Here is a 20,873-nt window from a genome sequence, read left to right as displayed (position 1 = left end):
AATTAATCGCACATCAAATTTGACTGAGAAATTACCCCCAAAAGATCATTTAAAATCATTACTGTGTTAAATGAGAAAAGCATCAAATAGACATTACAAAAAGCTTTAGAAAGAAATGTATTTGCGTGTGTGTGTGCATATACAGGTGCTGGTCATATAATTAGAATATCATCAAAAAGTTGATTTATTTAGCTAATTCCATTCAAAAAGTGAAACTTGTATATTATATTCATTCATTACACACAGACTGATATATTTCAAATGTTTATTTCTTTTAATTTTGATGATTATAACTGACAACTAAGGAAAATCCCAAATTCAGTATCTCAGAAAATTAGAATATTGTGAAAAGGTTCAATATTGAAGACACCTGGTGCCACACTCTAATCAGCTAACTAACTCAAAACACCTGCAAAGGCCTTTAAATGGTCTCTCAGTCTAGTTCTGTAGGCTACACAATCATGGGGAAGACTGCTGACTTGACAGTTGTCCAAAAGACGACCATTGACACCTTGCACAAGGCGGGCAAGACACAAAAGGTCATTGCAAAAGAGGCTGGCTGTTCACAGAGCTCTGTGTCCAAGCACATTAATAGAGAGGCGAAGGGAAGGAAAAGATGTGGTAGAAAAAAAGTGTACAAGCAATAGGGATAACCGCACCCTGGAGAGGATTGTGAAACAAAACCCATTCAAAAATGTGGGGGAGATTAACAAAGAGTGGACTGCAGCTGAAGTCAGTGCTTCAAGAACCACTACGCACAGACGTATGCAAGACATGGGTTTCAGCTGTCGCATTGCTTGTGTCAAGCCACTCTTGAACAACAGACAGCATCAGATGCGCCTCGCCTGGGCTAAAGACAAAAAGGACTGGACTGCTGCTGAGTGGTCCAAAGTTATGTTCTCTGATGAAAGTAAATTTTGCATTTCCTTTGGAAATCAGAGTCCCAGAGTCTGGAGGAAGAGAGGAGAGGCACACAATCCACGTTGCTTGAGGTCCAGTGTAAAGTTTCCACAGTCAGAGATGGTTTGGGGTGCCATGTCATCTGCTGGTGTTGGTCCACTGTGTTTTCTGAAATCCAAGGTCAACACAGCCGTATACCAGGAAGTTTTAGAGCACTTCATGCTTCCTGCTGCTGACCAACTTTATAGAGATGCAGATTTCATTTTCCAACAGGACTTGGCACCTGCACACAGTGCCAAAGCTACCAGTACCTGGTTTAAGGACCATGGTATCCCTGTTCTTAATTGGCCGGCAAACTCGCCTGACCTTAACCCCATAGAAAATCTATGGGGTATTGTGAAGAGGAAGATGCGATATGCCAAACCCAAAAATGCCCCTCTGGAGCCGTATGGATTATGCATTATAAAGCTTGGAGGATTTTTTAAATATATATTTTTTATATATATTTTTAAATATATCTCAGATTGTGTTTGTCTCAAAAAGAAGAGAGTCATATACACTTAGGATTTTCATTTCTGGGTGAACTAACCCTTTAAAGTCACCGCTTACCATCTGTCACCTTGCCCCCTTAGCAATGTCTAATGTTCAAGAGTGAAGTCTTTTCAAGTGTGGAAATGCTGTGAAAGACAGCATTGTTGTTTAAAAGATATGTCGAAAATAAAACCTAACAAAACAAACCCTCTTAGACATCTCTTTAAGTCAATTTAATGCTCTGAAATTCAGGTGTGAGAGACTGGATTTAAATTTGCTGCCTGTCTTCTCACGGCTAGCTGAAGGGTAATACCTCTAAGACATTTCTTTTCATACGCATCAAGCCTCGGAATCATTTGTTGTAGCATAACAGGAAGCCGGGAGAATGCTCTCGCAATTGATTGAACTGTCAAAAAACACATTGTTTGATTGATCACATTTCAACCAATCATGTCATGCCAATTTTAGATGCGATCGGGTTGGCTGACAGATCCTGGGAGAGAAAATACAAGAATTCAAGGCGAGGTGATACTGTTACACTTCAAGTTTAAAACTTAAATTTCCCTAAAAATACAGGTTTTTTTTGTTGTTTTTTTTAAGCAATCAGACTGAATTGTCTGTTGTCTGGCGTAGAAACGTGGGCCAAAGAGAGTTAAAAATATGCTCTCATGCCAAAAAAGCCCTCACCTGTCAAAAAAAAAAAAAAAAAAAAAAATTCCACATCCCAGCAGCAGGTAAAGTTGACCTTAGCTAGATTTCCAAAAAATGCATCCCTGTTAAAACTGGAGAGGTTTTTCGCATCAAACAGCATGCATGAAACATCCAGATGACCTTCTAACACAGAAAGGAAATATTTGAGGGTGCCCATTGTTAGAAGGACTGGAGGGAAATCAGGAGGTCGGGTCAAACACACTGCACAGCCTTGACAGATGCAGCAATTATAATGAAGCTCAAATCAAAACATACTCCAAAAAAAAAAAAAATGTTGACAGCTGAAGCCTGACTGAATGTGAGAGTGGGGTGCTAAAATGTGCAGAGAAGGTGTTAGGAACCTGTGAAAGCTGAAAGGAAATCGGAAATCAACTTCCTTAAGTTTATTTTGTTCTCCTCAAGCAATTAGCAACTACATCTTGTAAAATATAACAAACTATACAATCCTGCTCATGATTCGAGAAGTTGAGCTTCCCCTGACAAGCATGTATTCAACTCAAGGTTTCATGCTGTTTTAGCAGTGAGACTCTGTGTAAATGCACTTCTTCTCAGCGGTGAACTTGTATCGAGCTTGTCCACTCCGCCTCCCTCACCGTAGTACATTTCCTATTTGGAGAACCATAATGTCTGGAGCGAAAGGTCAACCACAGACAGTATGAGTAATGTGAGAGAGAAACGGGGGGCGAGAGGACATCACTCTGTATCTGAAAATCTCGGTGTTGAGGAAAAGGTGCATTACGTGGCTGAGAAGAGCTTTGACACTATACTTTTCCCCACCAAAATGAAATCAGAAACATGTCATTTTAGATGAGCTTTGCAAGTGTAAAGCGGATTTGTCGGCTAAACAAAACATGTATGTGGCATGACAGAAGACATGCCATGTAAAATACGGCACACGGCACCGCCTGATGGTAGTTCACCCAAAAATGAAAATAATGCCATTTATTTCTCACCCTCATGTCGTTCCACACCCGTAAGACCTTCATTAATCTTTGGAACACAAATTAAGATATTTTAGTTGAAATCCGATGGCTCAGTGAGGCCTCCAAAACCAGCAATGACATTTCCCTCTCTCAAGATCCATTAATGTACTAAAAACATATTTAAATCAGTTCATGTGAGTACAGTGGTTCAGTATTAATATTATAAAGTGACGAGAATATTTTTGGTGCGCCAAAAAAACAAAATACTGACTTATTTAGTGATGGTGGATTTCAAAACACTGCTTCAGGAAGCTTCGGAGCGTTATGAATCAGCGTATCGAATCATGATTCAGATCGCGTGTCAAACCGGCAAACTGCTGAAATCATGTGACTTTGGCGCTCCGAACCGCTGATTCGACAAGCTGATTCATTATGCTCAGAAGCTTCCTGAAGCTTGAAATCGGCCATCACTACACAAGTCGCTATTTTGTTTTTTTGGCGCACCAAAAATATTCTCGTCACTTTATAAAATTAATATTGAACCACTGTACTCGCATCAACTGATTTAAATATGTTTTTAGTACCTTTATGGATCTTGAGAGAGGAAATGTCATCGCTCCCCATGCAGGCCTCACTGAGCCATCGGATTTCAACAGAAATATCTCAATTTGCTTTCTGAAGATTAATGAAGGTCTTACGGGTGTGGAACGACATGAGGGTGAGTAATAAATGACAGAATTTTCATTTTTGGGTGAACTAACCCTTTAACAACAGGGAGCAGTTTGATTTGAATAATCACTTAGGAAAAAAAGGAAGTATTGCACTTGTGGGTCTCTGAGTCATGTCAATTACAATGAAATATTCTTCAGATGTTTATTTGGGAAGCGTTCGATAACCTGGGACTAGTTGGATGTCTGACAGCATATTTTAAACAATGGCAAGTGAATGCAAATGGGTACACTTAAAAAATGCTATAGAGGCTTTTGATATAGACCACCTTCAGGTGTGATAACAGATGTCATTAATCAAAGATTCAACATACTGTAAAAGTGTAGGCTCAAGTTATGCTGGAAATATGAAACCGTTTCACCACATAGCAGCAAGCTAATTTGGACACACTGCAGAAGGAAATCAGTTTGCCTAAAGATAGTTTAGATTTATATGTAGAGACCATGCATTCGACTTGCAATTCAGATTCATAAAAAAATGCTTCAGTAATGTCTAAGGTTAAAACTGCAGATCAAAAAACTAAGCATTTAAATATCTTACTAAAACATATTACTAGGACACAGAGAGACAATTGATATTTGTATGCAGTTATTGTTAGTATGCAATACGGTTATAAAGATCACACTGATTTACATTACAAATTTGACAAGATTTCTCGTCGAGTGAAAACCTGTCTCGCAATATCACCATGATGGAGCGTGAGGGTGAAATTAACATATATGCCACTGCTATGTTTAAATTACATTACGGTACCCACTGTCGTTTTGCTTTATTTTAAGAAATAAACATTTAATTCAGTTGGATAACCCCTTCAGCTGTAAACTATTGTAAATGTCTGCTCTGCTCATCCAGCACGAGCTGCAGAGTCGACACAGTGCAGTAGGAATCACATTCACTGATTATGTGATGAGATGACTGACAAGACCGTGGCAGAGGATTCGTTGCACAACAGAGATAAGCATCTGATAAATGTCTTATCTTGTAGAATGCATGCTTAGCACTGCCGCTCCCTATACACAGAACATGTGCGAAATTTGAAAGCAAAAGTAAAACGCGAACTCCCTGATGTGGTCAATTTAGGCTACATACAAAAGTCTCCCAATAAGGCTGGGCATAGTTGTAACCACCTCTGTTTGAACTTTGAATATTGAGAGTATTTTCATTATGGTTGCACTTAATGTTTTCACTTAATAAGACTAAGAAAAAACTGTTATCTGTGTTGTATTTTATTTCTATGTTCAATTTGTGGATAGGAGTTCAATTAGGAGGTCACACAAAGCATCAATCAGAAGTTCTGGAGGCCCATAATTCAGGTACAATAAAGTCTGAGATTCGCGTGAAATCATACAGGAGAGAAGCCTGTTGATTTTGTGGCAAAACCTTTTACAGTGCTTGTATATTGTTTTCTATCAATGCATATGATGATTCATACTCAAAGTAGATCTGAAATGACATTCATTACAAGATGATTAGTTAAAACATTTTAAAATGCACCTGCAGACCATTTTTCCAGTCATGAATTTTGTCACTGAGGATTTCTTAAAAGCACAGAGCAATAAATCATCTTATGAAACCCAATCTCGTGTCTCAGAATTTCATCTTTTTGACCATATAAATATCAGCAACTGCACCAAATTACATCTTTTTGCTTATTTAGGCCCCTGAATAAAATTTTTGAAACACTTTATTTTACAGTGACCTTGTTACATGTACTTACCATAGTAATAATGGTAAATTATGCATAATTACATGCTACTAAACCTCAGACAAACCCGTATCCTACCCTAACCCTATAGTAAGTACATGTTGTTAATTAATATTACTCTGTACTTAAATATATATAATTACACTGTAACAATGACACCTTAAAATGGCGTCTTCCGCTTTCTCACACCTTCAAAACAAATTCCTATTTGATTACAAATGACAATGCATGTAGATGTTTTCATGTTTTTTTATTTATTTTTATTTTAACCAAGAATGCAAATGTGTAAAACAGCAATAAGCAGTGAACACCCAAAGCATTACATAACATACATAAACTACTATTGACTAGTCATTTTCAGAAATGAAAGTAAAAATAAAAAAATCCCAAACCAATACTAAATCCACAAGAACTTCTGACACGCAATTAAGTTGCAATAAGCATAAAAACCAAAGGCATCTGTCATGTAACCTCCGATGACCCAACACACGGTTTATAAATGCTGAAACAAGTAAATGTGTTTCCGCTGGGATCAGCTTCACAGAGGCGTCGGCTACTTCAAAAGTCGTCACACATCCATGCATGAGAGAAATGTGTATGCATGCCTAGAACGCAGCTCAAGAAGCAACACTTTACCACCCACTGCGATGACTAATGTGAAAATCTTTTTCCACTGTTGACCAGTCAAATCACAGACCAACTGCATTTGAGGTCATACACAATGAATCAAGCATCATCCTGCACTTTCACAATCAAGACTTTATTCAACGCGAGAGAAACGTAATTAATATGAATGCAGCAGCGCTGAGATGTTTTTCTACACACAGATATATTCAACAGATGAGCTGATAACGATGAACCCATGAACTAGTGTGGGTTTATGAGAAATATCGATCGCTGTGACTTTGAAGCTCCTTTAGGGCGCTTGATCCCATTTATCGTTGGTGGTGCTCAGCGGCTCATAGACTTCTGGCCCAGTCCATCCACGCCCATTAAGCCCAAGAGTTCTCCACCTCTTAGCGAGCGCTCCTCCGAATAAGAGGTGTGTTGATTCATTTAATCAGTGTCTGAGTCATGGAGGGGTAGGAGGATGGGAAGGAGGAGGAGAAGAGAGGCCTAAGGCCAGTCTTCTGAATTTAAATACAGGGCTGAAGATTGAACTTGCTCACTCTCAGCCGCTCATTCGCATTTAGTTTTGCCCTGCTGCTCCTTGAGATTACTGAGGGCATTGAGATTGTTCTCTGTTTTAGGCAACTCGTCACCGAGACGAGCAAGTTCGACTTTTTTGCATTTTGAGTTTCACATCACGTTTTTCACACATGACTTTTTAGAGATAGAAAGCATTAATATTCACCAAAATTAGACTATTTTACAGTTAATCAAAGCAAAACAAAAAGTTATCAAAAGGTTTATTAGGCACAGCAAAATACAATGACTTTGGTCTTGATACTGACACTAAATCAAAGCCTATTTTTCTTTTATAGTTTCATACCAAAACAATTATTGCAAGTGTTACAGTGAGAGTTTGCATAGGCATGAAGAATTGAAAGAAAAAAAAAAATTCAGCCAGTAATGGGCAATATCAAAGCCCTTAGTGTGAAATATATAAAAGTCTTCTTGTAAAATACACTTAAATGTTTAAAAAAATACACAATAGTCGTCTAGAAAAAAAAGAGGGAAACGTACATAAACTTTGAGGGAATGCCCGAAATTTAATGTATGCCCCTACCTGTCCTCGGGAAGAAATCTTGTGTAAAGATTAAGCAGATTAATGCACTCGTGTGTAAAAATATAATATTCGTCTTATAGACCTTAGTGCACTCAATATAGCCACTGCTTATGGAAAAACAGCAAATTGGTGACTAAGGTGCGGGAATGCGTTTAAATGTGTACTCGCTAAATCCGACTGATTTTATGGCTCAATCTACATCTGAAACATAATCTACTGAAATGCCTTAATGGCTGCTTAAATACTATCCATTGCTTTGAACTCGCTCAGAGCCTGCACAGGGTTGACATGCTTCTTTTGAGAGGACCGCTTCACTTTGTTGGTCTGACCGTCGTCTTGCTTCTCGCGCTTGACCAGCGGCTTCTTTTCGGGAGCTTTCATCCTCCAGGAGATGGCGGGCATGTTGAGGTTTTGCATTCCTTGAGACTTCTGGTACTTGGTGGAGGCCACATAGGAGGCTTTCACAGTGGACACCACAGAATTCATCAGATTCTTGGCTGCCTGAATCAGAGACATAGCGCTGTCCACCTGCAAATTGAGAGGAAATTGAAAAGACCTTTAGAGGAGTTTCCACACTCTTCCACCAAAGAACAGCCACTTATGATTATTGTTTATACATTTTGCTTTTATAGAGTTTGATAGCAATTACTGGTGCAGATTTCAGCTTATATGTCAGGCACCAATATTTCAAATAAAAATATTGAAATGATTATACTTAATATAAAAATGTCACAAATTGTCTAGCTTGGGCAAGTTTTACTCTACACAAGTACAATATCTAGTGGAAATATTTTATATTTATCATTTATATTCATTATTGAATTATCTGATGTTTACAGGTTTTCAAAGACTTTGGAAACCTTGTGAATTTTATTAACATGCACATAAAAAAATTCAAGCTAAAAACCTAAACCTAAACTGCCCTTTATTTTACAGCCATCTAATTTGAAAAAATATTGATGTTGGTAATCATTACAGGAAAAACTTTTTAAAGACAACAATTGACAGTACAATTAAAATCAAAGGCAGTGTAATTACAGTTATTATATTTGCAAACAAGTATTTGATTAAAATTACACACACAAAAAAAAAAAAACAGTTTAAAATAAGGGCTGTAAATGGGCAAACTGCAAATAATACAGAGCTGTAAAACAAAAACAGGAAAATAAATTAGCTTATCTGCATGAGCTGTTCTTGTCGAGGAGGTACGGATGGGTGAAAATAACAGTAATTTTATTTTACTTCAGATAAATAGGTTTTTCACCAGAGAGGGACAAATCTGTCTTTCTGTCCTTTTATCCCTCTCAGAAAATATGACTCACCCCAGACACCACAAGCTCTCCGCCCAGATTCTGCACCTCTGCTTTGACTTTACTGCAGATATTGAGCTGGTGACAGTATAAGGCGATACGCTGCAGATAGGCCAACAGATCCTGCTTGCATGCTGAATCTGGACACTACAGAAAAAGACACACATCAGTTACTTACTGTCAAACATGTACATTTCAATAATTCAAAAATTCAAACATTAAAATGTGCTAAATGGAGCAGAAGGTGCTATTTTAAGAGTTATTGGTGATTGAAAACAAATAGTTTAAAAAAAAATTGAACATGTAGAAGTGTGTGAAAGAGGGTCGTTTCGATTCATTTGCTGTGGAAATTTATGGCGCTTTGAAACGCAGACTTTGTGTGGGCCTAATGATACGGATGCACCATTTAATAAACCTGACAAGAAAACAAGGCGAGACGGACGCTGAGTCAGACAATCGTCTGTACAGAAATAGTTCAACATATCCAAAGTGAAAAGCGTGTTCAACATGCTGGTTGTTTTGAGGATCTTTGACTGTTGCCTGCGGATACCCTAACGCTCCACAGTCATCTGTCCAGCTGTATGTGCTAGTCAAATTCATTCAATTCCCCATCGTGGCAGGTGAGCTGGCCCTCCGAGGGCTCACAGCCAAACTGTCTTTATCATTTTAGTAAACCAAAAATAATAATAATAATAAAAAAAGAAATCAATCTCTGTGCATCCATCAGTGCATCTTCTATGCACTTGAGGTATGTACTTTAGGGAATATTTGGTGTAAAGTCAACCACAGTTTCTCACCAGCTTTACTAATTTAGCTATTTTCACGGATGAGTTTCAGGGTGAAAAGTTGACACTAAGTGCTAAAAACTCTGAACAACAAGGGACACACCATAAGGATTAATTAAGAAAAAAAAAATTGTATAGAAAAAAAAAAATGGAGAGAGAAAAATCTCAAAAACAACTTATGACAAGTTAAATACCTTCAACAATAAACTCCTTTTGTTACAAAGTTCTCATTTGATGGACGCAATGGCTGAGGCTGAATCTGAAGAAGGTCAGGTTTTAGCTTGTTGACCAGACTTTAGTGCAAGAATTTAACATTCTAAAAGTTGCATTTTTCATTCCCTTTTAAGCGACGCTACAACAATACGGAATAAAAAAATTGTCAAGCTCACTAATCAAAGAGTTAACTAGACAATGATCCTGCTCATTTCTACAAGTTAAAAATAAAAAGCCTGCCAACCCTCTGAATACATCACTAGCCCCATTAAGTAAAAAGCTTGTTTTTTTACCCCATAGTTTGGTCATCCAATATCAATACCTCACCTTGCTTCACCAGTCTCCAAGGTAACAATACTTTCTTCACAGTGATAATGTTCAAAGAGTGGCCCCCACATCTCTGCTGGTGCCTACACATAATTACACAAAGCCAGCTTCCCTACAGTGCCTTTATCTCAATAACTCTCCCCCAAATGTCGTAAAGCATTTGAGAAAATGTCAAATTTTCATTATTTTAAACAACAGCTAGACTCTAGATGCATACTTAAGTCGCTTAGGGCTGGAAAGACACTCACAGATGTCATATGCATAATTCTGTCAAGCAAAATGCACCAATTACGATTTTATGTAAAATTCTGGTGAAAGACCTCAGTTATTCAGCCAAGTTAAAATAGTGCTTAGTTAGCCATAATGTACAAAACTGGGGCAAGAAAATATAGAAGACATGAAGTACTCATGACAAAATGATGCCAGTTGGCAATGCGAATTAAATCTAGATGGTCATTTAATATGAGTCTTCAATGTCTACATAATCAAAAACTGATTACAATCCCCAACAACTCTCCAAAAAAACCTTGTGATTAAAAAGAGAGGAAGTCTATACAGTGACAACACTGAGTCATTGAAGGATGATCGGGCAATCATCTTCGACATTTACATTAAATTCAAATATAATTCAAAAACCTCTATGAGCATTTTGCCAAATGAGCTCTCAGCATCCATTCATTCTAATGTTTTTTGAGGCCAGTAATTCAAGATAAAGTAAAATATAAAGCCAAACTTGCAGAGATGTGCCTGTGGGAAATTCAACTGGAGATACAGTTGAATACAGAGTCTGAGTCAGGCCACCTTCACTGTACTTTAATAATCATCGGTCTGTCTATACACCCCACTGAGAGAGAAGGGCAGTTAGACAGGAACAGACTGTTAGAGACAAGACAGTACGACAGGGAGACAAAGGAAGATGGGAGACAAGTGGGCGAAGAGAGAGTGGGATGTGAGGAAGAACAGGGGTGAGAAACAGGAAGAGAGTGATGAAGAGGGCAACAGGCTGCTCATCTTTCAAGACCGCCTGAGAATTAGCTGTCATTTGATCACAGTATTTGCCTGAATTTTTGCTTGTTAAAGGTTAAGTGTGAGATTTTAGGTGCTACTAGAAGCACCACATGGAATGCAAAAATAATTGTATCCAAACCATTTTCCAAAACACTTCTACCAGTCAATGAATTAATGGTTTCTGGACATCTTTGTTACAATCTCTTTTCCAATGATATCAATTTATATATACACGTTTCTTGTAATTACACACACATATATACATCAGAATTCAATATTTATTTCGACTAGATGGTGCATCTTTTTTTTGGTCGAGATCTTGTATTCACAATGCAAGAGTCGAGCACTCTGTAAAGTCTACTCCAGCACATCCCAAAGACTTTCAATGAATTTAAGGTCTGGACAGAGGTGCCAATTCAAGTGTGAAAATGATTCTTCATGCTCCCTCCCATTCATTCTTTCACAATTTGACCCTGATGAATTTTGACATTGTCGTCCTGGAATATGGCCATGATGCGTCTTCCTACATGTTTTTTTAAGAAAAGAAAAGCTACACACTCCAATTAGGATTAGAAGTACTGTTGAACATATAACATGCTTTTTTGGGGGGCTGGGCAGTGTATAAACATTAGTTTCAAAAAATAAATGAATGAATAAATATAACAAATAATTACAAATGCAAATGTGTATTGTTATATAGACACACGTATATAAATGAAAGTGTACAATTATATACTTTTATGGTAACACTTTATAATAAGGTACATTAGTTAAACATTAGGTAATGTATTAAAAAGTGTATTCAAAAAAAAAAAAAAATAGTAAACATCAGGAATTTTCATTTTTTGAGGTCTGCTTCACCTACAGTGTTTGCTAACTCTATGACTGCAGGATACTGTAAAAGCATTTTGTGCCAAGGGTTGGAGGAGAGGATCACATTCATAGCTATACAAAGCAAACATTCTCTTGCCTTTACAGGCTTCTCACCCCTACATCTGGCATGTTGATCCAGCAACAAGTCTGGCTATGCTGTGAGCCCCAGCAGCACTGCTGGAATATTCAGCGGTGTATCTCTGACTGCTTTGGCGTTCGCAGTTTCCACTCCAGCTGGCTCAAAGCATTCTGGGATTTGTAGTAAAGATTATCCAGCTGGGCACATCATCACTCCCCAGTGGGAAGTCAGGATGTCTGGGCATGTCTGGGCAGAACTTCTCTCTCTCTAGTTCATCATAAAGAGCCAGCAGGGGCACAGCAGTGTCCTTCTTCGAACACAGAAAGCCAGAGTGTCCGCCTCTCATCTGCTTTACTATTCCACCCATTATTCCAGCAGTCATTAATAAAACCCCAAATTTTTATCAATCACTGAGCTGCTTTTCTTCCTTAGAGCTAGAGAGCTTGCTGCAGAGGAAGTCAGACAAACAGCAGAATGAAGGGGGGGGGGAAGAGAGAGAGAGAGAGAGAGAGAGAGAGAGAGAGAGAGAGAGAGAGAGAGAGAGGACGGCGGCGGTGGTGAATCAGAACAGAGCCCTGCTAAAATGAAACCTGCTAAGCATACCAATTAGAGGCTCGACTCCTGTTTGAGACAGCTCAAATTGGCCCTTTGAAAGCATCACTTGTGCATGCTCAGCTGCTGAATTCATCCAAGTTGAACAGGAAATGCAGCTTGCCTGCCCTGACCTAGACGCATGTGAATACATGATGCACATGTCAAACAAAAGTCCTCCCTGCTTGCTTTAAACATTTTCTTCCTCCAACTGTGAAGACCACATGCAGATCACATGCAGATTACGATTACGAGGCCAATTTTCAGTGAGGCGATGTGCTAAAACAGCATTTCTTTCTTTCTTTCTTTTTTTTTTTTTGAGAATTGCAGTGTCCGGTAAGTCCCTTATCAGGCTGGCCCAAGAGCTGATTCTGCATTTACCCATCACTCCATTAAAAATGAGCAACTTCTCAGAAGAGTGTTCTCCTTAGGAAACTCATATAACATTAGAGTACACAGCGTAACCTTACATTCAACTTCAGCCTCAATTCACCCCCTTAAAGAAATGTAAATGCACGTACTTAAGAGATATTACCTTGCTTGGTCAAAGACTTTGGACATTTATTAAAATTTACTTTAAGGAGACCAATTCTGGTTGAGGCAGGGGACAACCAAAATACACAAAACAATACATGTTTTAATAGTTCCCAGAGGACTTTTGCTTTTCCTTTTTACAGGTATCAGTGAAAGAAAAATCATCTTTTGATCATATATGCTGGCTAATATCACAGGATGTTGAAAAGTAATGGGCTTAAAGTGCACCACTTTTCTAATATGACAGTGAGTCTTTATTAACCTGCCAGCAAAATGTTAAAAAGAAAACTCCGGCACTCTTAGCACCGTAGACAAGGCAATAGAAATGGTGTCGCCATTATGTTTCTCTCACCTGCACCATCAAAAAAAGAGCTGAACTAATGCTAATCAACTGACCTAGATAAACTTAAATATGTACTACAGAACTTATGGTGCTGGGAAAGTGATAAAAGTGATAAAACACTACAGCTAAAAAATATATTTTCCTCTGACAAAAAAAAAAAAAAAAAAAAGACTATGACAAAACTGTTTCTCTAACAGGCTCTTCATACATTTAAAAAACAAATAAATAAAAATCCTAAAAGAAAAAAGAAAAATGTAATCATTTTCCATCATTTACTCACCCTCATGTTGTTCTAAACCTGCAGGACTTTATTTCTCCTGTTGAACAAAAGATGAAATTCTGATATTCTGGTGACCAATGTTGCTTTGGATCCCACTGATTTTTATTATTTGGACAAAAATGGTTGAAGCATATTTTTTTGTATTCCGCACAAGAAAATATGTTATGCAGGTTTGGAACAACATGAGGTGAGTAAATTACAGACTTTTTGTTTTTGGGTGAACCATTCCTTTAAGATCAAGATGTAGTGAGCAAGATGTAGTTCACTCTAAACATTCATGAAAATGGAATTGTTGAAAGAGACACAGAAAACGGTTTTCTCTCTCTCTGCAAATGTGTACGTTATATTGTGTAAATAATGTGCTGTCCTCTGGCATGGAGGTGAACAATGAGTGAATAAAATAAACAGTTAAGAGTGAACTAGACCCTAAAAAAAAAAAAAAAAAAGTTCAAAACAATGAAAACACGGGGACAGCCACTATTGAGATTGATGAGCGGAAGAGAATGCAGGGTGTTGGAAAAAATAACGGATTTCACACCTCAATGTTAAAAATATCCAGCTATAAAAGTGAGTAGGAAGGTCAGGCCGCATCACAGAAAATGTCATCTGGCCTGCTGAATTCCATTCTAAATGGACTGCGGTAGTAGAACAGCACGAACCGGGTTCTGACCTTTCTCAACACATCAGGGAAGAGAAATGCCAGTTTCCTGTGTTTACTGACATAGCAGTATTTCAGTGTAGAGCAGCCGTGATTATAAATGAAACATCTTGGGTTTTGCATTCTTTTGTGGGTTATGCCCACTAAAGCCCAAGGAGATATTGATACACTGCTTGCTCCACTCCTCTCGAGGGGGATGGAATGAGGTGTGTGTTTTCTCTAAACAGAGCAGATGACATATGGAGGTGATTAGTGCAGTGATGAAATCGTTCTGCCCACCCATAGGTCTTCTGTGAGAGAATTTCCATAGATATGATTACCTGGTGTTTATATCTGTCCCAAACCACAGAAAGAGTTACCCATCGTCTTGCGCACTGACAGACTTTCCACAAGCCTATGCCAGCATCTGAAGTTAAAAGATCTAGAATTAAGTAGAAGGAGAGGGACACACTAACTCAAAAAAGAACAATGTAAGTCACTCTGTAGAAAAAGAAAAAAAAAAGTAATCTCCAGAGTTTAAAAAATTTCAAGAGGGAAAAAAAAAAAAAAAAAATGTGCCAAGTGGGCTGCAATAAATAAATAAATAAAAATAAATCTTCAGAAGCGTAAAAAACATGCATAGAAAAAAACATGTATCTGCCATATTGCTGCCCTAGTCCATCTGAAGGAAGACCTGAATCTTCATAAAAAGAAAACTGTCTGCAGTAAGCAAACTTCATCTTCCATAAACATCTGCTGGAGACAGTTTGAGAACAGCGCAGGTGGAGATTTGACGTACTGACTGTGACCCATAGAAGAAAAGTTTCTGGACTGCAAACTTGATCTTTCAGCACATCTCTCATGTGTGAACTCATTCCGGATTGTATTTACAGGCTGTGCAAGCTGCATGCTGAAATACAGATCTGGAGGAAGTGGTGGATACAACAGCAATAAAACTGATATCCTGCATAGATTAAAAACATTTACATAAATTATCTTTCTACAGAGGTGAAAGAGGGCCAGGGAATTCAGCCCACTCAGTCATCAGTATTCAACGTACAAACTAGAAACGGCAAAGTACCCAAGGAAATCGAAGGTTCATTTTAAAAGCACCTGTTAATATCAAAGTCATTTTTTACCGAGATAAAAGATTCATCTGTAGTTTCTTTAATAGAGCGAACTCTAATGCACTTGAAGAGAAGAACGTCCCTTCATGTGGCTAATGTGTTTTATATTGCATTTAAATGGTCTGGCGGTGCACTTGTTTTTTTGAACGGCTAAATAGAAAGCCATCATGGACCATGATAATCAATCAAGTGGCATTTTAAACAGAGTGATGATCTTACTCCTTTCCAAACAATAACCCCAAAGGAAAAATAATAAGAGACTAATATTTGCAAGTGACAATTCTATCTCAGTCTAATACAGTCCTGATCTAGGATCAGAGTGAAGAGTAATAAACTCAATCACGATGACAGAGGGAAAAATTTTCTTAGATCAACAACTTAAATTTAAAGATGTGGTTTTTTTTTTTATTTTTTATTATTGAAATATCAGATATGAATCATGTGCCTTATATGTGCATCACTGGAGCAATTGAATAGCCACAGCATGACATGGCTAAAGCTGCCAACACGTCTGCCAAAATAGACAATCACTTCCCTAACAGTTATTAATAGGACTGCCTGCTCCACAAGCATATTTACAAGCACCTATTTCACACGCTTTACACCGAGACCATTAAACTCGGTCATTTCACCAAATTACAAATGGTACGTTGAAATTTTGTGCTGTGTGATATTTTACTGAATTTTATTTGATGGATGAGTGGATGAGTTCCAAACATGGTTATCATGTCTAAAAATGCAGCTCATTAGATTAAAATAATGTTAATATTCTCAAAAATAAAGAAAATATGTATTTTCTCTCCATACTTTCTAATAATCTGTATGTACAACTTTTGCAGAAATGACAAGATTGTTCAGGTTAGCTGGATGACGCCTACACACTCCACTTGTTAAATGGTGCCGTGGAACTGGACTGAGATCAAAACAATGTTTAAGGATCTGTAGAGCTTTTTTGTTCTCGAGTCCCACCACTATTTATTTGGCCTCACGTCTGGGTCACTGTCCTGCTTGAAAAATTAACTTTCTCGCAAGTCTTTTTTCAGCAGACCAAAGTGTGATGGACAACTTTTCCTAGAAACAACAGTGTCCACTGAGAGCTTTGAATAGACTTTTGAACACTTTAACTTATAGATTTGTTTCTCTCTCTCTTACTCCCTCTAGTTTTTTTTCTCTTCAGCAATCCTTCAAATTGCTATTTTTAACCAACGATTTCCCAATGACCTCTAATATCACAGAATAAGGATTTTTTTAAAAAAGAATTGAGATTCAGACCAATTTGTTAATGAATCACAAACTAATTTGTGAAGACTAACCGACTGAAAAAACTCAACTATGAACATTTCACATTTCATTCACAAATCAAACACTATGGCTTGCAAGAGCAGATAAATCTTTTACCAAAAAAAAAAAAAAAAAAAAAAAAAAAAAAAGTGTTTTGGATAACTTCACTCATTCCATGACTATAGGAAACCTGGATATTCCTAACTTTGGGGATTTTAAGGAAATGTTGTAGCTACCGTAATTATTCATAGGCAGAAAGAAAATTGTAGAAATTGTTTTTCTGTGCAAATTTACAGCTGCTACAACACTGAATACTGAAGAAAAAAAAAAAAAAAAAAAAAAAAAAAAAAACCTGCACATTTCAGTTTAAAAACATTTCTTAACAAAAAAAAAAAAAAAAAAAAAAAAAATTAATTATTTCTATGTAGCTCCTGTAATTGAGTAAAATGTGAAAACTGGCTAAAGGTCTGAATACCTTTGAAAAAAATACTTCTGCAAGGCATTTTAAATGCAAAATGTTAAAAATATGATTAAATTACCCAATGAAAATGAGCACTGCTAATAATCAACATTATGCCACAAAACCAAGCGCTTAGACTGGTGTTCATGTAAGGTACCAACCCTTGAAGTGCTGAGTTGAGAATCTGTGGGATGGCTTCTTGATTTTTTTTTTTTGTTGTTGTTTTTTGCTCTTCTACTGTAGAGAGGGAAATTTACAGGCCTGTCACCATTAAGCAGCCAGGGGCCAGAACTGGGATTAATCCAACCTGTGGTGGTGCCTATGGATCACCATAAATCTTCCCTGATTGAATGTAAATTGGAAAACTATGTATGTCGGTATACATCATTGGGATAAAGCACACGTGCTGCTGCCCGCAGGTTCTGCCTCGCTAAAATATTCAAACCTGGTGTTGCGCGATCATGTTCGTGTGTGGCGGTTTCATGCCTTCATGTGCGTGCATGTAGGGCAGAATATTTATGGGCAGTGTGGTGGCTCACACATTTACATTATAAATCTCAATTACACTGCATTATTTGCTCAGTACTGAGCTCAGACGAAATACTCAGAAGTTGCCCCTGCAGAATCTGCTCGTAAATTCTTAATAAACTGCAGTGCAGACCTTTGTGTGGCAATGACCTAAATCCTGCATCCTCCTCATCTATGCACTACACTCATTTCTTTAAACTTTAATCGAGCTCTGTTACAGCCATTTAAGTGATTATTAAACCTGCCCGAACATTTCTGGCAGCTCTCTGCAATGATCCAAAAACTGTCCTCATTCAACAGCTAGATGTTACAAGATGGATTCAGAAAGCCTGATTCTCAAACAAGATCCATTTTTTGTAAAAGGCCTCTCTATACTCATTACTGATCACCCACACTATCCGCTTTAGTATCGCTGTCTTGTTTGCGTCCTTGGGTGGCCTCCAGATGCAGAGGAGTGTGTTGTCACATCCTTATTTTGAATAGTTAGGTTTAAGTTTGCAGCTAGGACGCATTTTGTCAGCTAGAAGAGAGTTATGCAACACAATTCATGCTTTCAACATTTTTTTTTTCATATCATTTTCCCCACATCCTGTTTCATCCTGTTTACCTGTGCAAGGTTTCTAAAGAATCCTCTTTTTTTTTTTTTTGGCATATTCAACTTTCTACAGATATTTTTGGCCTATCAACACATGGCGGCTCTGCTATGGTGTCTGTTGGCAATCTCAGATGTAACAAAAGTACATGACAAACTAGACAAGCAGACAGGAGTGATGCTATAGCCCACCACTGTGTATTCTGTGGCAGGGCTTTGATATGACAAAAAGAGCAAGAAGGACAGAGAGTGGGGGGGGAGGAGTGCCATGATTATTTGCTTTCCATCCCTCCGCAGGCTCCTCTGAATCTGATGATTCATCCCTCTGTATAAGGAACTGCTTCCCTTTGTTCATTTTTCAACAGTTAGCCTCTGGCAGCCTCGTCTGCACAAGAAGGTGTGAGGAGCAGTCCAAATATAGTTTGCATATTATATATATATATATATATATATATATATATATATATATATATATATATATATATATATATATATATATATATATATATATAAAAAAAAATATATAAAAACATGCTGCCACCTGGTAATTACTCTGCTAATTAAAGACGAATCACACTTAATGGATTCAGGTCTCATATGAGGCTTCACATCCCTCTTTCCTTTCATTTTTTCTTCACCTACTGCCCTCAATTCCTCTATTCGTAGGCAGGACAAGAGGAGGGGGGACCATTCGGGACTGGGCTCCAGCCGTCTGGAGTTGCTCACACCTGTTTAAAAGCAGGAGGGGTCGCACTCGGACAGACACATTTTCTCCCACAATCAATGCACTTAGTTTATTAATGCACATAGTATTCACTCTCACAGCATAATGAACAAAAATCTGTTCACTTTTGTGTAGAGAGATTCAGATGGCCATCATTCAGATGGGGTCCGCTACACTTATGATAGAATAGTGTGTGATTTTTTTTGTCTTTTGTTATTTGATTAACATTAAAGTGTAGACAGCAGTGCTAGGATTATGCAACAGACATTATACAGCTCAGTGCCTTCACACAATTAATAAACCATCGATTTGTCTTTTTCATGCTATAGCCGATATGCCGATGGTTGTAAATTGAGCAAAAATCGTCCGATACATCGATGCATCTCTAATTAATTAAAGGTCCCGTTCTTCGTGATCCCATGTTTCAAACTTTAGTTAGTGTGTAATGTTGTTGTTAGAGTATAAATAAAAAGACATGTTTACAATAACACTGAGCGCGTGCATCTCCACGTTATGGTAAGAGGCGTGACCTTTCCGGGCAAGATGCGCTAAACTGCTGTCGAATCACAACATAGGAACCGCTGGCACAATCAGAACTCGTTACGTATTTCTGAAGGAGGGACTTCATAGAACAAGGAAGTCATCAGCCCGTTTTTATGACAGTGGAAACAGCGGTATACAGATAAGTAAATTATGTGAAAAATACTGTGTTTTTTTACACGCGAAACATGAACACGTTATATTGCACACTATAAACACAATCAAAGCTTCAAAAAACCACGAAAAACGGGACCTTTAATGTCATTATTAGGGCAGCACGATATATCGAAAATCTCGAAATATCAGTTGGGAAAGAAATCGGATGAGTTTCAGTAGGATTCGTGGCCGTACATTAGGTTTTAAAGGGACAGCAGCTAATACAGTAAACCTGCTGCTGTCTGCGGGAAAGGGAAATTCACTTACTACTCTTGACTAAATAATGTCTTCGCTTCGTAGCTTTATTATGAATCAATGTATATTTAATTCATGTGAAGACTATGCAGTGTTTTAGATTTACATTTGATCATTCAGTTTCTGTATTGTTTCTTACTTGAATGATATTTCAAGTAAGAATTTGTCATATTGTATTTGTCCTATTGTTTGTAGTTCTTTTTTAATAAAGAAAATAAAAATAACTAATCATTTACCTCTAGTTTTTAGGTGTTTTTGTTTATCTGGATGTTCTTGATTTTAAGATTTAGGTTGATATAACTATATTATCGAGCAAAGAGTTTTAAATATTGGCACAATATTTTTTTTTTTTTTTTTTGTGTCAGATGTGACATAAGTAATGCTAAAAAAAAAACTTCTGGTCACTTTCAGAAGTTGCAGTGATTATTTCTTTTCCCAGAAAGAATGTGAAACACATTATATTGGTTACTACATTTTTAAAATATTTTTAAATAATTTAAATTGATTTTAAACACCTAAAGCAATATCGTATCGCATATCGAATATCGTATTTTTTAAAAAGGTATCGCTTTTTTTTTCCCCAATATCGCACAGCACTAGTCATTATGTCATTTTATATTCAATAATTATTAAATTACATATTCAAATAGTAAAGTGTAATATAATAATATGGAATAAAGTCTGTCTATTATTATTATTATTAGAAGCAGAAGTACAATTTATTTGTATATAAAATTTAACAAAAATTTAACAAAAATAAGAAAAATATGGCCAAAAAATACGGCATGGTGAATTTTCATCATGACTGATATTGGCACGTGTGGCGAAGTTCATTTTAAATGCGTCCTACACTCAAATCAATCCTATTACTCAACAAATTGGTGGGTTCAGTATAATCAACAACATTTACAGAACATAATGCATTTTCATTTATGTGCCAGTGTGTGCAGAAAAGCAAACACATCCACAGACACACAAGCACCTGCACAGTACCCATCTGTT

General features: G+C 37.3%; 1 protein-coding gene across 1 annotated transcript in view; it reads right to left on the bottom strand.

Annotated features, from left to right (window-relative positions):
• Positions 1 to 6,891: 6,891 nt before the first annotated feature.
• ctnna1 (catenin (cadherin-associated protein), alpha 1) overlaps positions 6,892 to 20,873 on the bottom strand; it is a 111,039-nt gene continuing 97,057 nt past the window's right edge. Inside the window, exons 17-18 of the mRNA XM_048176235.1 lie at positions 8,551 to 8,685; positions 6,892 to 7,756 (exon numbers count right to left, since the gene is read on the bottom strand). Of these exons, the coding sequence (XP_048032192.1) occupies positions 7,466 to 7,756; positions 8,551 to 8,685 (426 nt within the window). The 3' untranslated portion in view covers positions 6,892 to 7,465. The remainder of the gene's footprint in view (positions 7,757 to 8,550; positions 8,686 to 20,873) is intronic.

Source organism: Megalobrama amblycephala, linkage group LG23, assembly GCF_018812025.1.
Source record: "Megalobrama amblycephala isolate DHTTF-2021 linkage group LG23, ASM1881202v1, whole genome shotgun sequence".
Classification (NCBI taxonomy): Eukaryota; Metazoa; Chordata; class Actinopteri; order Cypriniformes; family Xenocyprididae; genus Megalobrama; species Megalobrama amblycephala.
This window is presented reverse-complemented; position numbering and strand designations above follow the sequence as displayed.